General features: G+C 37.7%; 3 protein-coding genes across 4 annotated transcripts; 2 read left to right on the forward strand and 1 right to left on the reverse strand.

Moving 5' to 3' along the window:
- The first annotated feature begins 85 nt into the window (after positions 1-85).
- On the forward strand, positions 86-913 carry LOC130502508 (uncharacterized). Its single transcript, XM_056997309.1, has one exon. The coding sequence runs from the start codon at positions 169-171 to the stop codon at positions 688-690; it is 522 nt and encodes a 173-aa protein (XP_056853289.1). The 5' UTR covers positions 86-168; the 3' UTR covers positions 691-913.
- Positions 914-4,343: 3,430 nt separating this feature from the next.
- Positions 4,344-6,812, forward strand: LOC130494305 (cytoplasmic tRNA 2-thiolation protein 2-like). Of its 2 annotated transcripts, none has more exons than XM_056997310.1 (8): positions 4,344-4,502; positions 4,653-4,949; positions 5,026-5,377; positions 5,473-5,559; positions 5,699-5,820; positions 5,907-5,991; positions 6,075-6,472; positions 6,569-6,812. In XM_056997310.1, the coding sequence occupies exons 2-8, from the start codon at positions 4,660-4,662 to the stop codon at positions 6,615-6,617; spliced, it is 1,383 nt and encodes a 460-aa protein (XP_056853290.1). In that variant the 5' UTR covers positions 4,344-4,502; positions 4,653-4,659; the 3' UTR covers positions 6,618-6,812. The 2 variants fall into 2 exon arrangements, with proteins under 2 accessions (XP_056853290.1, XP_056853291.1); XM_056997311.1 differs by having other exon boundaries at positions 4,356-4,502; positions 4,658-4,949.
- LOC108842447 (BEL1-like homeodomain protein 2) lies at positions 6,765-12,005 on the reverse strand. The gene is made up of 5 exons (XM_018615364.2): positions 11,684-12,005; positions 10,280-11,458; positions 8,985-9,376; positions 8,462-8,522; positions 6,765-7,416 (listed from the first exon to the last, which is right to left on the reverse strand). Exons 2-5 carry the CDS (start codon positions 11,321-11,323, stop codon positions 6,883-6,885), a joined length of 2,031 nt encoding a protein of 676 aa, XP_018470866.2. The 5' UTR covers positions 11,324-11,458; positions 11,684-12,005; the 3' UTR covers positions 6,765-6,882.
- Positions 12,006-12,122: the final 117 nt, after the last annotated feature.

The following is a 12,122-nucleotide window of genomic DNA, read 5'->3' on the forward strand; positions in this document are numbered from 1 at the left end:
TTCTATTGGTCTACAAGACGACAAAATCCCACGTGGCATCAAAAATTTTCTCTATTTATAACACAGCACTTCTCTTTCTCTTACCACATTATTATTCCCACTCCTTTCACCGGCAAACGAGTTACGACTTACGAGTCAGCTCAACGAGTTCACCAAAAGAAATACATAATGGGTATATGCACTTCGACTGAGTCGACTCAAGTGGCCACGGCGAAACTGATCTTGCTAGACGGGAGGATGATGGAGTTCACGAAACCCGTGAAGGTCGGATACGTTTTGCAGAAGAACCCCATGTGTTTTATCTGTAACTCGGACGACATGGAGTTCGATGAGGCTCTTTCTGCCATTAGCGCGGACGAAGAGCTTCAGCTAGGTCAGATATACTTCGCTCTTCCTCTTCGTTATCTTCGTCAGCCACTTCAAGCGGAGGAGATGGCTGCATTGGCCGCTAAAGCTAACTCTGCGCTCATGAGAAGTGGTGGTGGTGGAGGAGGCTGTCGCCGGAGACGTGTAGATCCTATTGTCCCTGGTGATAAATATCGCGTTAGAGTTGCCTCCTGTGATGATACCGTTGGTTCAGGCTTCGGAAGGAGGAAGGAGAGAAACGCTGACGCTGACGGTGGTGGTAGTACTAGTAGTCGCCGGAGGAGGGAATGCTACGCGGCGGAGCTGAGCACGATAGAAGAGTGAAGGGTATCTGGAATTTGTTGATAGTTGTAATTATGCTGGGGTAGTTTAGTCATTTAAGAAAAACAATATGCAAATTTAGTAGCTAAGCTTAGTAGTAGCATCTCTCATGTCGACAAAAAAAAGTAGTGGCATCTCTCATTGATTTGTGACATTTGTCGAATTCAGTGTTATTCCTACACTTTTTCCTTTTTTTTCAAGAAGACTAAAAATTTTCCATGGTAGACATTATTGGACATTTTAGATTAGCATAATTACATTAATCATTCCTAGTATTAGATTTAATCTCTCGGATAATAATAAGAAAATAACATGTGACTGGTTCCAAAAATCTCGTAACGCGGATTGCAAGATAAATTAAAATACAAGGTTATGCAAAATAGTCAAAATTCATACATTCATGCATACGTGATATTACATTCGTATGTATGATGTATCTGGTTTTATCTTTTAACGTTGACAAAAAAAAAAGAAATGTGCTTTCACGTGTCTAAATCTTCAATAATACTACAATTGTTCCTTTTTAAGATATTTCATGTCAATTCTCTCACGTCAAATTCTTTAATATATAATAGGTCTTGTCTATATATTATATGTTAAAAATACAAAAAACTTGAATATATGTTATCTGGAGCATCACTTTAAAATGACTAGATTCATTGGTAACGAGTAACGACGACAAAAAGAAAAGATACATTGGTAACAGAAAAGAATAGAAAACAGAGTTACATGATTACATAATAAACTTGGGACCATTTTATTTAAATTATTGTATGCTTGCTTGCTAGATGCAGACAAAGAATTTTATAGATGACCTCGATAGTCGATGCTTACTCCATCAGTTTTTGACATTGAATTCTCAGTAAGTTTGAAAATTAGTTATCTTTTTTTTTCTGCCATCTTATGATAATATTATTAAGGCTTAAAGCCAAAAAAACAAAATCCAAATACAAGATGTCCTTTAAACCAGACCCCAAATACACAAACCATCCAGAGCAAGTCCAGTAGACCACCTAAATTTCAAGCCCAAAAAAAACAGTGGAAAAACCCAATCTCCACCGATTTCTTCGACCACGTAGCAAGAACGCATCATCCACTGAGACATGACTTGAAACCGCCGCCTGGGACTGCAAACCGAAAACTTCACCGGAGACAGGTATCACCACCACCGTCACCGATTGAAACGTCGTCGCTGGATCAAACAAGTCACTTTACCACCGGAATCAACCGGGAAACTTACAACAAACACCGGAACTCACCTCCAACAACAGTATTGGAGATATAGGGAATCCGATAGCTTCCACCCATACGCCTGAGTTTCAGAGAGCATTCATCTGTCTCACCGAGATCTCCTCCAAACTAGGCCACCACACACGAGACGAAACACCGCACAGCGTGAGCACTTCCAATGGTTCGGTAGCCGGCGACCACCACCGACAGAGATACGGCGCAGCCCCAGAATCAAAGTGCCGGCCATCCATCAAGGGAGAGATGCGATGCCGGAAGCTAAAAAGAATCGACGAGGAGAGACCAGGAAACGCCTCTTCCTCCCGGCGCCGAAGAAAACGAAATAGAAAGGGATCCGAGTGACCCTTCCGTGCCGATAACCACATACAGGAAAGAAAATAACACAGAAGAGCCGGACCGACGGTGGCGAAAAGAACCAACCCGTCGGCCGGAATTGCAAGCAATCGGTGGTTTTCTAGTGATGGAACAGAGCAATCGGTGGTTTTCTAATGATGGAACAGAGCAACTTTTAGAGAGAGAAATTTTTTTATTAAGAATTATAACTGTGAGTGTTACCTAAGAAAATTAGTTATCTATTTTAGTAGGAATCATAATCAATTTTATAAGTTCTACAAACCCCACCAGCTGTTAATCTAATCTTTCTGTGGTATTGTTTTCTTGTCTTTACCCCGTAAATTTAGCTTATGTATGTTAATCATGTCTTGTTTTCTTTCTTTAGATTCTTTACCTTTGCCATTTCCCAAGACCTATTATTGGTTTTAAATTGTTGTACAGAGCATATACATCGATTCTAATGAATAATCTCAAATGTTGCATGTTACACACACAAAATGTTATGCTCAGATTTTAGATCCGACAAAACTGAAGCAGTAGATTTAGTCGGTTGAATCAGCCACATGTAAATAGATTTGCCATTCATATTTAAACATTTAATGATTTGTTGATATTCCGTGTTTTCTTGACTAAACTGATTTTCCATGTTGTAAAAATAATATTATGTGTTATCCTATAGTATTTTCATATTTTGTAATTACAAAAGTACGCTTATATCAATAGAAGATAACATTGCAAAAGCTTAGATCAAAAAGGATAGTAAGGCGAGTAACTATAAACAGGTCCTCTTATATTTGACTTTCATTTTTAATGCTGATCGTCGATTATATGTTTATCAGAAAATATGTAAAAAGTATACGCCACACCTTATAAACCAAAAGGGAAAAGTTAAGACAAAATGATTGTAAGTGACTTTTAATAAATTGTTTAATTCTTATTATCACACGATTCTTGATCTTAGATTGAATCCATTATTACACCATTCCATGAATCAATTTTCCTTCATCTTTCGTCCATTACATGTATGCATGCATTATATGTGCATTGGCCTCATTTGAAAAGAGTAGGGTTCTAACCAAACTTGTCGCTCACGAGACCTCAACACCATCATTTTGCTTTGCTAGTATCTCTGTACACAAAACCATATAAAACCAAAATACAAAAAGGAAAATCAGAGGAGAAAACAGTGGTATTATATATTTAATGTTATATTATAGAAGTGTATTATACTATCTAATCCTTTAGAATATCTTCCAACTAATGTTAAAAGATGGATCAATCATTTATAATTCACACTATATTAACTATCTGGATCGAAATCTAAATTCAAACTGACTAAATAATGATAATTTAGTTCAAGAGAGAATCAATTTGAAGACATATATAAGATACATGAAAACTCCAAAAAAGTTTATTACTAAGCTACCCCAAGACATAAAGTTTGCTACCAAACGTTCCACTATAATCTTGTATAATATCCCACCTATTTCCAAAAGAAAACCTTTTTTCGTAATATAGTGTGTTTATCTCTTATATGCACTCTTACTTATTTCCTTAAAACTTTCGTATCATTCACTAGTCCTCTTTATGCGTTTTAATGAGAAAATAAAATATCTCCAAATGTTCACAGGATGTGGACAACCAATAATATTTGTTCGTATTCTTGAAGATAGTGATTGTCACATTCTTTTTGTCCACTCGTCTCATTAGGGGTCTAGGTGGCTAAAACAAAAACCATAATGGTTTAGTTGAATCAACCCTCCTTTTTCAATACTGTTAAAAGTGATAGTAGCGATCGTTAGCATAATTGATACTAGCGAGCCAAGTCATTATTTAACAAAACATAACTCATCAATCTGCTATTTTAAAAATAACTTAGCTATTAAAAACTTTCTTATATACTGACTGTGGACAATGACGAGACCTAAGTAGAATCCAACGTTCACTAGTCATTATTCTCCCGGTCGCAAAGACAGCGAGAACATCATCCCGGTATAGGAGGAAAAAAACAGCATGCAGTCTGATCATACCGGACGAAAAACATAAATCTGGGCTTTCAATATAATATTTGATGAGCCTTTAAAATATATCTGGGCTTCTATTAAAAGCAATACTTGGGCCTCTCCCCTCTGTCTACCAAGGTTTTACTATTCTCCCTTTCTTCTTCCTCTACGACGGAGACTGGAGCTGCTGCAGCTGAAGCATCGCGGCGACTCTCTTCCCACCTGAAACTGGTAATCCACCACTAAGCAGAAACCTAGATTCTCTTTTCCTTTTTCTGTATACTTCGTTTGATTTAGGATTCACTAGATGTGTTTGTTTCGATTTTGAATCTGAACAATCTCTTAAGAAGCTCGTTAATGGCGGTTACTGTATTGTCTTAGCTTAGAGATGGCTTGTAATTCATCTGGCTGTGAGTCCGGTTCCTGTGGCCGTGAGAAGGAAAATGGAAGCAAGGCAGAGGAGGAAGTTATTGGTGCTAAGAAGGAGAGTGTATGCCTCAAGTGTAAATCCAATGAGCCGATGACGTTCGGCGATGGTGGCTCAGACGACGGAAGATTCTGCGCGGATTGTTTCAGGAGCAACGTCTATGGGAAGTTCCGTCTCGCTGTTACTTCACACGCCATGATCACTCCTTCAGATAACGTTCTTGTTGCTTTCTCTGGCGGCTCATCTTCCAGGTTTTGGCTCTCTTTCTTTCTTCCTCTGTATGTTTTAGTGTTTGTATCATCTAAAACGTGTTGATGTGTTGTTTAGGGTTGCTCTTCAGTTTGTGCACGAGCTGCAAGTCAAGGCTTTGAGGAATTACGAGGCGAGTCGTGATAGGTCTTTACCTGTGTTTGGTGTTGGTGTTGCGTTTGTGGATGAGAGTGCTGCGTATCCTCCGGCTCTTTCCAGTGAGATGGGGGATGCGGTTGCGTGGGTGAGGTCCACTGTGTTGAGTATGTCTCCACCTGAGAAGGATCTTCATGTTGTTCCTATCGAAAGCGTGTTTGGTTCAGAGTCTGTTGAAGCAAGGGATAGGCTTGTGAAGCTGTTGGATTCTGTTAGTGATGAGACTGGAAAAGAAGACCTTTTGCTGCATCTCAAGATGTTGTCTTTGCAAAAGGTTTGTTTCGCTTTTGTGTCTATTGGGAATATATATAAAAAAAGAACCGGCTTGGAGATATCTTTGATCTAATGTTGTTTGATGATTGTTTTTAGGTTGCTTCTGAGAATGGGTACAACAGGTTAGTGGTAGGATCATGCACGTCGAGACTCGCTTCCCATGTTCTTACGGCCACTGTCAAGGTTTGTTCTGCTTACTCTGTCCTGTAAACTTATATTTTCAGGCTTGAAAGAGAACACAATTGTTACATCAAAGAGCCTAGATATTTAGACTACATTCATTCGATCGAAGACTTTGACTTTGCATTTTCTTTTGAGACAGGGACGAGGTTATTCACTATCAGCAGATATTCAGCATGTTGATGCGAGGTGGAAGGTTCCCGTTGTCCTGCCACTTCGAGATTGTGTTTGGCAGGAAATAACTAGACTCTGCCATTTGGATGGGTTCGTATATTAACCGAGTTTGTCAATATTCTTCGCTTTTATTTTTCAACTATTGTATAACATCTAACCCATTATGGTCAGGACAGTCTAAAGACTGTGGAGTTGGCTCGGGATCAACATCCTCAATCCGGAATCAATGACTTGGTGTCTTCATTCGTTGCTCTGTTGCAGGTGACAAAAATCAACTTCTTGGTTTCTTGTAGTCCATCATTAATCTGGTTGTTATGAGCATACTTAGTTATGTGTTTGCGCAGGAAGAGAATCCATCACGGGAGTGCACAATTGTACGAACAGCTGCAAAGCTTACTCCGTTTTACTTCAATAAGATTCCTGAAACGGACGACTCCTGTGTTCCTATGGCTACTCAGAGGCGTCTGAAGAAATTCAATCTCAAATATGACGGTTCCATGACTACAGAAGCATTCTGTCCCATCTGCAACGGCCCACTAAATGATTCTGACTCATCGGATTTGAATACTTTTGAAGGATGCCATGATTCTGATGCCCTTTTTGCTGCATGCTGTTCAAGTTGCCGGTTCCAAATACTTCCACAAGATCGTTCATCTCTTGAGCATTTCGGCTCCTTACTACCACATCACATGATCTCCCAAGTAAAGCATCATCAAAAGTTTGACAGTCAAACATATCTCAGGTGAGCATCTCTAATTAGTCACATGTCATTGCTTGAGCCTCTTGAAACCTTTGGTTTAACACTATTGTAACGTTGTTTTCCAAATTATTTTTTCAGGGAGAAGATAAAAGATTGTTTGCTCTTGGACGATGAAGAGGCTGTCTGAATCTCCAATGTTTGTGTTCTTTCAAATATCATCTTACCGGCTTGCTCGAAAGGCAGAGAGAAACTTTTGTAATGTTTCTATATATGCTCATCTCACGATATTACATTATGCTGTCATATTGTTTTTCTTCTGTTTGCAAGAGGAAACTAAAGTATTGTTGTGACCTGTGAGATAGTATTAAATAGGTTTTGAATCCATCGGTGTGACAAAAGAATAAGAAAACTATATAGTAAGTTAATCAAAGAAATGGAGTAGCAAAACCGAACTAAAACCCACCAAAATCTCTAACGCAGAAAGAGGCGTTCTTATCCGGCATATTGCCAGCATGGCGTAGACCAAGCGTGAGTGATACGTCACCAGTAGGGTTTGCACCAAACCTTATAACATTATCACCATCCATTTCAGCATCATCAAATCCACCAACACCTTGCTGGCACGTTGCAACCGCAGAAAAAGCGGCTGAACCACCGTAGTTAGAGACTACTGCGGCGGCGGCGTTGGAGTAGGAGGAGGATGAAGGGTCGTTTTCGTAAGCATTGATATCGGCAGCTGATCTTAGACGTTGGCCTGCGTCTGGTGGGGTTGCAGCTGTCGTTGGAGTTTGTGTTGTGGTCCGAAGGGCAGTGAAGTTGCTTTCATTGTTGTTGGTTTTTGTGCTCTTGTCGTTGTTTTTTGTTTCTTGATCTTCTTGTTCGTTTTCTTCTAATCCTTCTTCTCTTTCTTTTGATTCTTGTTGATACATCTCTTCCACCATTGGTTTCCATAATCGAACCCTAGCATTTATGAACCAGTTTGATACCTGAATGAAAAAGACAAAAAACGTTTACCAAGTTAATAATTATAAATTGTGGGCTCTTTTTTGTTTGTCATTTGGTTATTAAATGAATGCAAGAAATTGAGGGTTTCTTCGGGATAATTGAAAGCTGCAAATTTTGATGTACTTGAGGGAAATGGTCCCTTTTGAGTCTTTAATGTCGATCGCTTTCTCTTTCATAAACATACGCTCTCTCTCTCTCTTCTATGTTTGTAATAATAAAAATAACGAATCCCAAGAAAAGTTACTCGTGAGTGGAAGGCTAAACACATGGTCTCCCTCTGTCATATCTAACCAAACAAAGGAAAGAAACAAGAGATTTGTCTCAAGTTAGTTACTAGTTACGTAGTCTATTCAGGAAATAAGTTAGGTTTATCGTATCTATCTTTCTCCTGGGATGTTAACTCATTATTATAAACACTAACTGTTGTTTGTTATAAATTATCGTTTGCAAGTGTATGCAAAATGGTAACCGAGTTCTATTTCTTGTTTTTTTTTTGTTTATACATCGTAAAGTTTTTTTATAAACGGAAATCATATTACTGGTTATATTACTAGCTAGTTTAAAATGCTAGGATCATGTTTATGGAAGAAGAAAAATGCTAGTATTTTATCAAATATCTAACAAACGCAAACGACTAGCTAAACGAGACTACTCTTTCTGTTTTTGTTTATAATTTTCAAACAAATACTGATATCATGTATACTAACGCAAAGGAAAAAACATTCATGTATATATGAATGTATATGATATCATGTACTTGATATCAAATACTAGATATCATGTACTTAAGTCTACATGTTACTACAAGGTAACTCATTAGAAGTGAACACTCCGATCACTATCACCAGTTGTATATATAGTAAAACTATCCACGATTTCGTCTAACACTAAGATAATCCCCAAACACAACTTGATTAAAGATAGCCAAGTATTAAATTAATGAATACTTTTATTTTATTGTGTTAATGTATCTAATATAGTATATATATGGAATATATATTCCCTATAACATAATTTTAGACTGACCTGATTTCTGGATAAACCAGTCTGACGAGCCAAGAGGTGCTTATCTGCATCGCTTGGATACCTGAGAAAGAGACCAGAAAATGACATCACTCTATCTTTGCCCTAGATTCAAACTAATTTTCTTTTTTCTTTTATATTAAACAATACAATCAAGTATATGCAAGAAAAAGTACAGGCTTTCTCCTCCTTTTTGCCAACAAGGGCGTGAGAATCTAAGAGACAAAAGAAAAGCTGATGATTACATTAGCATAGATCCAATTGTTTTCCTTCTTTAACTTAGATTTCATTTTTTCTGTTTTGTTTTACTCATAAAGCAATTGACAGAGAGGTGAAAGGTACAGAAACACTACTCTTTTGCTTTATTTCCATTTTTTCGATAACTATCACTAACAATAAAATAGCAAAATTCCACAGACACAAAACTAAAGAAAGCTGTGATGATATAACAGGAAATTAAATACTTTAACGCAATTGATTAATAAGGAATAATGAAAAGTATAAGATAAAAAAAAAATTGACTTACGGGTGGAGGAAATGCTCGAAGAGCCAAGCTCTAAGGATATTAACGGAGCGTTCAGGCAAACCGCGTTGTGGCCGCCAAGCTTCTTGTTCCATCATCCCCATTTGATGAAACGCACGTTGCTGACGCAAACTCTGTTCTAGCAAACGCAACCGCGGCGTTTCCCCTTTAGTTAATCCAAGAGAAGATATTCCGGCTGCATCTTTGTCCCCAAGAAGTTCACAGCTATGTCTAAGCTGAGCTGCCACGGCATCCTTAAGGCATCTAAAATGCCTCGACATAGCCTTTTGAGCCAATGCAGTGTATGGTATCGCCGCGCCGTGGCCCATTACAATGTCAAAAGAGTTCACAACCATCTGCATTTGCTCGCAGTAATGGTTGTACCGTCTGTCCACCTGCCAACAAAATAAAACTATACAATATACAGTCCATACATAATATAATATTACTTTATCTTTTTTTTTGACAAGTAATATCCCTTTATCTTATAATCAATGTTATTTCTAACCTTTGTGCTATATATTCACGTGATTAATAATTGTGTAGAGACTTTCTCATGGGGGGGGGGGTATATTTGTGTACAAGTTCCATGGAATAAAATACTAGTATGTCACTAGTTGTGTACAAGTATATAATGATAAATAAACAAATGTCATTAGTTATGTTATGTTCATATGAGATAGTAAGAAAACTTAAAGGGCAGATAATATACTCCAAAAGTGTTTGTTTTCCTAGCAATAGTCCGTTTTATCGTATCCTCGAGCACAAAAATAAAATAACTCCTTTAGTGAAAATAAGATAAGTCAACTAAACAATATAATAACTCAATTATGGGTAAAATAATTGAGTAACGTTAAGGGCTAGTTTTAGGACGTCGGAGGGAGTAGCTTACATGGAGATGGAAACGCCAGTTTAATTAATTGCAATGATTTTTCTTTGATTAATCGACTCCACCAAACTTTAAGCATCAAAATTCTCTCAACAAAACCTTTTAATACGATCCCAACACAGTAATAAAATGATTAAAATTTAAACTTTCTAGTATAAATGATGGTATGATTGCGTAGTCAGACTAGCAAAACGATGGAACTATGACCAATTCTAATAGATTAATAGAGACAAAACAAATATTAATCAATCCAGACAGTATCATGTTTCTTGTCTTTTTGTAATAACTCATTGGATTAATGGTGTATTTGACTTAAACAATATGATTTTTATGGAATTTCATGTTATCTACGTAAAATGTGTGAATATCACTAAAAGACCAAGTCAAGAGATTGAAACCAAAGGAGTACCTCTTCAAGCATGGTGAGTAGCTTCACTTTCCTTCTTTGATGCTCAATCCGATCAGAGGCCGATAGAGGAGGATGTTCCTTACTTGCTCCGGCCGACGATGGTGAACCTCCACCTCCACCACTACTGCTATCGTCGCCAGCACTAGTATTAGGGTTTGAATTGTTCTTAAGTTTGTTTTTCTTAGAAAATCCTCTTCCAACGCTACAAAACTCCTCCAACAACTCTTGAGCTGCCTTTGTGTACCTTGAATTTCTCAAGATAGTGACTGCTCCTACGGAAGAAGATGAAGAAGCAGCAGCCGGAGATGATAAGAATTGGTTTGATACTTGATGATGATGATGTTGAGAGGAGTCAGCAAGAAGAGTCTTGAATTCATTGAATTGATGATGAGATGATAAGTTGCTTCCATGGTAAATTTTTCTATACTCTTCGGCTTTTGCTGCTGCCTCTAAAGACGACGAGAGAGATAAGGACAAGCCTTGCCCACCGCTGTTTTCCACGTGGACGGTCCCGATCTCGGTTTGTCTGTTGTGATGATCGGAGGAAGGCTGCCACGTCAGCTGTTGGTGAGGAAGCTGATGCATAGACATAGTATTAGTGTAGCCTTGATGATGAGATGGATTTGGTAGTAACATGTGAAGAGTTGAAGAACCGTGGTGGCTCCTTGTGGATGGTGGTTGTTGCGGTGGCGGTGGATTCATTAAGAATAGCCGCATGGCGGCGGCTGAATCCGTAGCATTTATGGCCGGAATATTCTGATGTTGCTGCTCAAGTAACTGTCTATTTAACCGGAAAGATTGGGAGTGGTCAAGATCTACTCCTCCTCCACCACCGCTGCTTCTGTGGAAATTAAACATCTCTGATAACATTCCGGCAGGTTCGTAGACAGGAATCCCACTTCTAGGGACTGAGGATTCCTCGTCCATCTCTCGTATCCTTTGATGTTCTTGCTTTAAATTAGGAGAATCTGATTGGTCGAATCCATTAGAGAAGTTGAAGATTTCTCCTTGGTGTTGTTGATGATGATGATAATCTTGGGACATAGAAATAGCAAATATAGACTTCAACAGAACTGTAGTAGTAGGAGGTGTGTTAGGCTTTTAGCTATTCCCATATGAAGCTTTCAATCTTCTTCTTCATGATATATATAAATAGTATATCTCCTTCTGCCTCGGATCCTGTAATGATTCAAACAAATCATTTGAAACATAACTAAGAAAGAGTGAGATGATCAACTAGGTCATATGCTGTTATATATATATATATATATTCTGATCAAAAAAATATATATATATACACACATCAACTGATGAACAAAATAACACATACAGAAATATATATTTACATATCTATAGATATGCATGTATCAGATGCAATAGAGAGAGCAGAGACGAATAGGATACCTTTGGACTTTCCTGCATAGAAAAGAGAGAGAAGATAAAATTGAACTTAGGTATCGTTTTCTCTAGCTCTCTCTCTCTCTCTCTGGCTTTCTCTTTCTGGACTCTCCTTTTCTTGTTTACTTTGTTACTAAGAGTTTGCTCAGGAACTCCTTAAATTAAAATAAAACTGATTAGTCTCTCACAGAGCAAAAGGAAGAGAAGAAAAGATATGACGGAGAGAAGTCACTCTCTCTTCTATCTTCTTTGCCTCCTTTTTTAGCCTACCAATCTTCTTAATTAGTTTTCTTACGTAAAATATTCTACTAATAGTTTTTAAATGTAATAATCCACTGACATAATTAACATATATTTATATAAATATAGTCTCTGAAAAAACTTAACTTCAGTGTTTTCGTTCTCCGATGAAGTATTTTATTTTGTTAACATATAATATAGTACG

This window comes from Raphanus sativus, unplaced genomic scaffold (genome assembly GCF_000801105.2).
Source record: "Raphanus sativus cultivar WK10039 unplaced genomic scaffold, ASM80110v3 Scaffold0587, whole genome shotgun sequence".
Lineage (NCBI taxonomy): Eukaryota > Viridiplantae > Streptophyta > Magnoliopsida > Brassicales > Brassicaceae > Raphanus > Raphanus sativus.

Coding starts and splice junctions, on each gene's coding strand:
- LOC130494305 (XM_056997310.1), top strand. CDS start 4,660: ATGGCTTGTAATTCATCTGGCTGTGAGTCCGGTTCCTGTGGCCGTGAG. Junction 5,378..5,472: donor AGATGTTGTCTTTGCAAAAG/GTTTGTTTCGCT, acceptor GATTGTTTTTAG/GTTGCTTCTGAGAATGGGTA. Junction 5,560..5,698: donor TTCTTACGGCCACTGTCAAG/GTTTGTTCTGCT, acceptor CTTTTGAGACAG/GGACGAGGTTATTCACTATC.
- LOC108842447 (XM_018615364.2), bottom strand. CDS start 11,323: ATGTCCCAAGATTATCATCATCATCAACAACACCAAGGAGAAATCTTC. Junction 9,377..10,279: donor TACTCACCATGCTTGAAGAG/GTACTCCTTTGG, acceptor TTTTGTTGGCAG/GTGGACAGACGGTACAACCA. Junction 8,523..8,984: donor TTCGAGCATTTCCTCCACCC/GTAAGTCAATTT, acceptor TCTCTTTCTCAG/GTATCCAAGCGATGCAGATA.
- LOC130502508 (XM_056997309.1), top strand. CDS start 169: ATGGGTATATGCACTTCGACTGAGTCGACTCAAGTGGCCACGGCGAAA.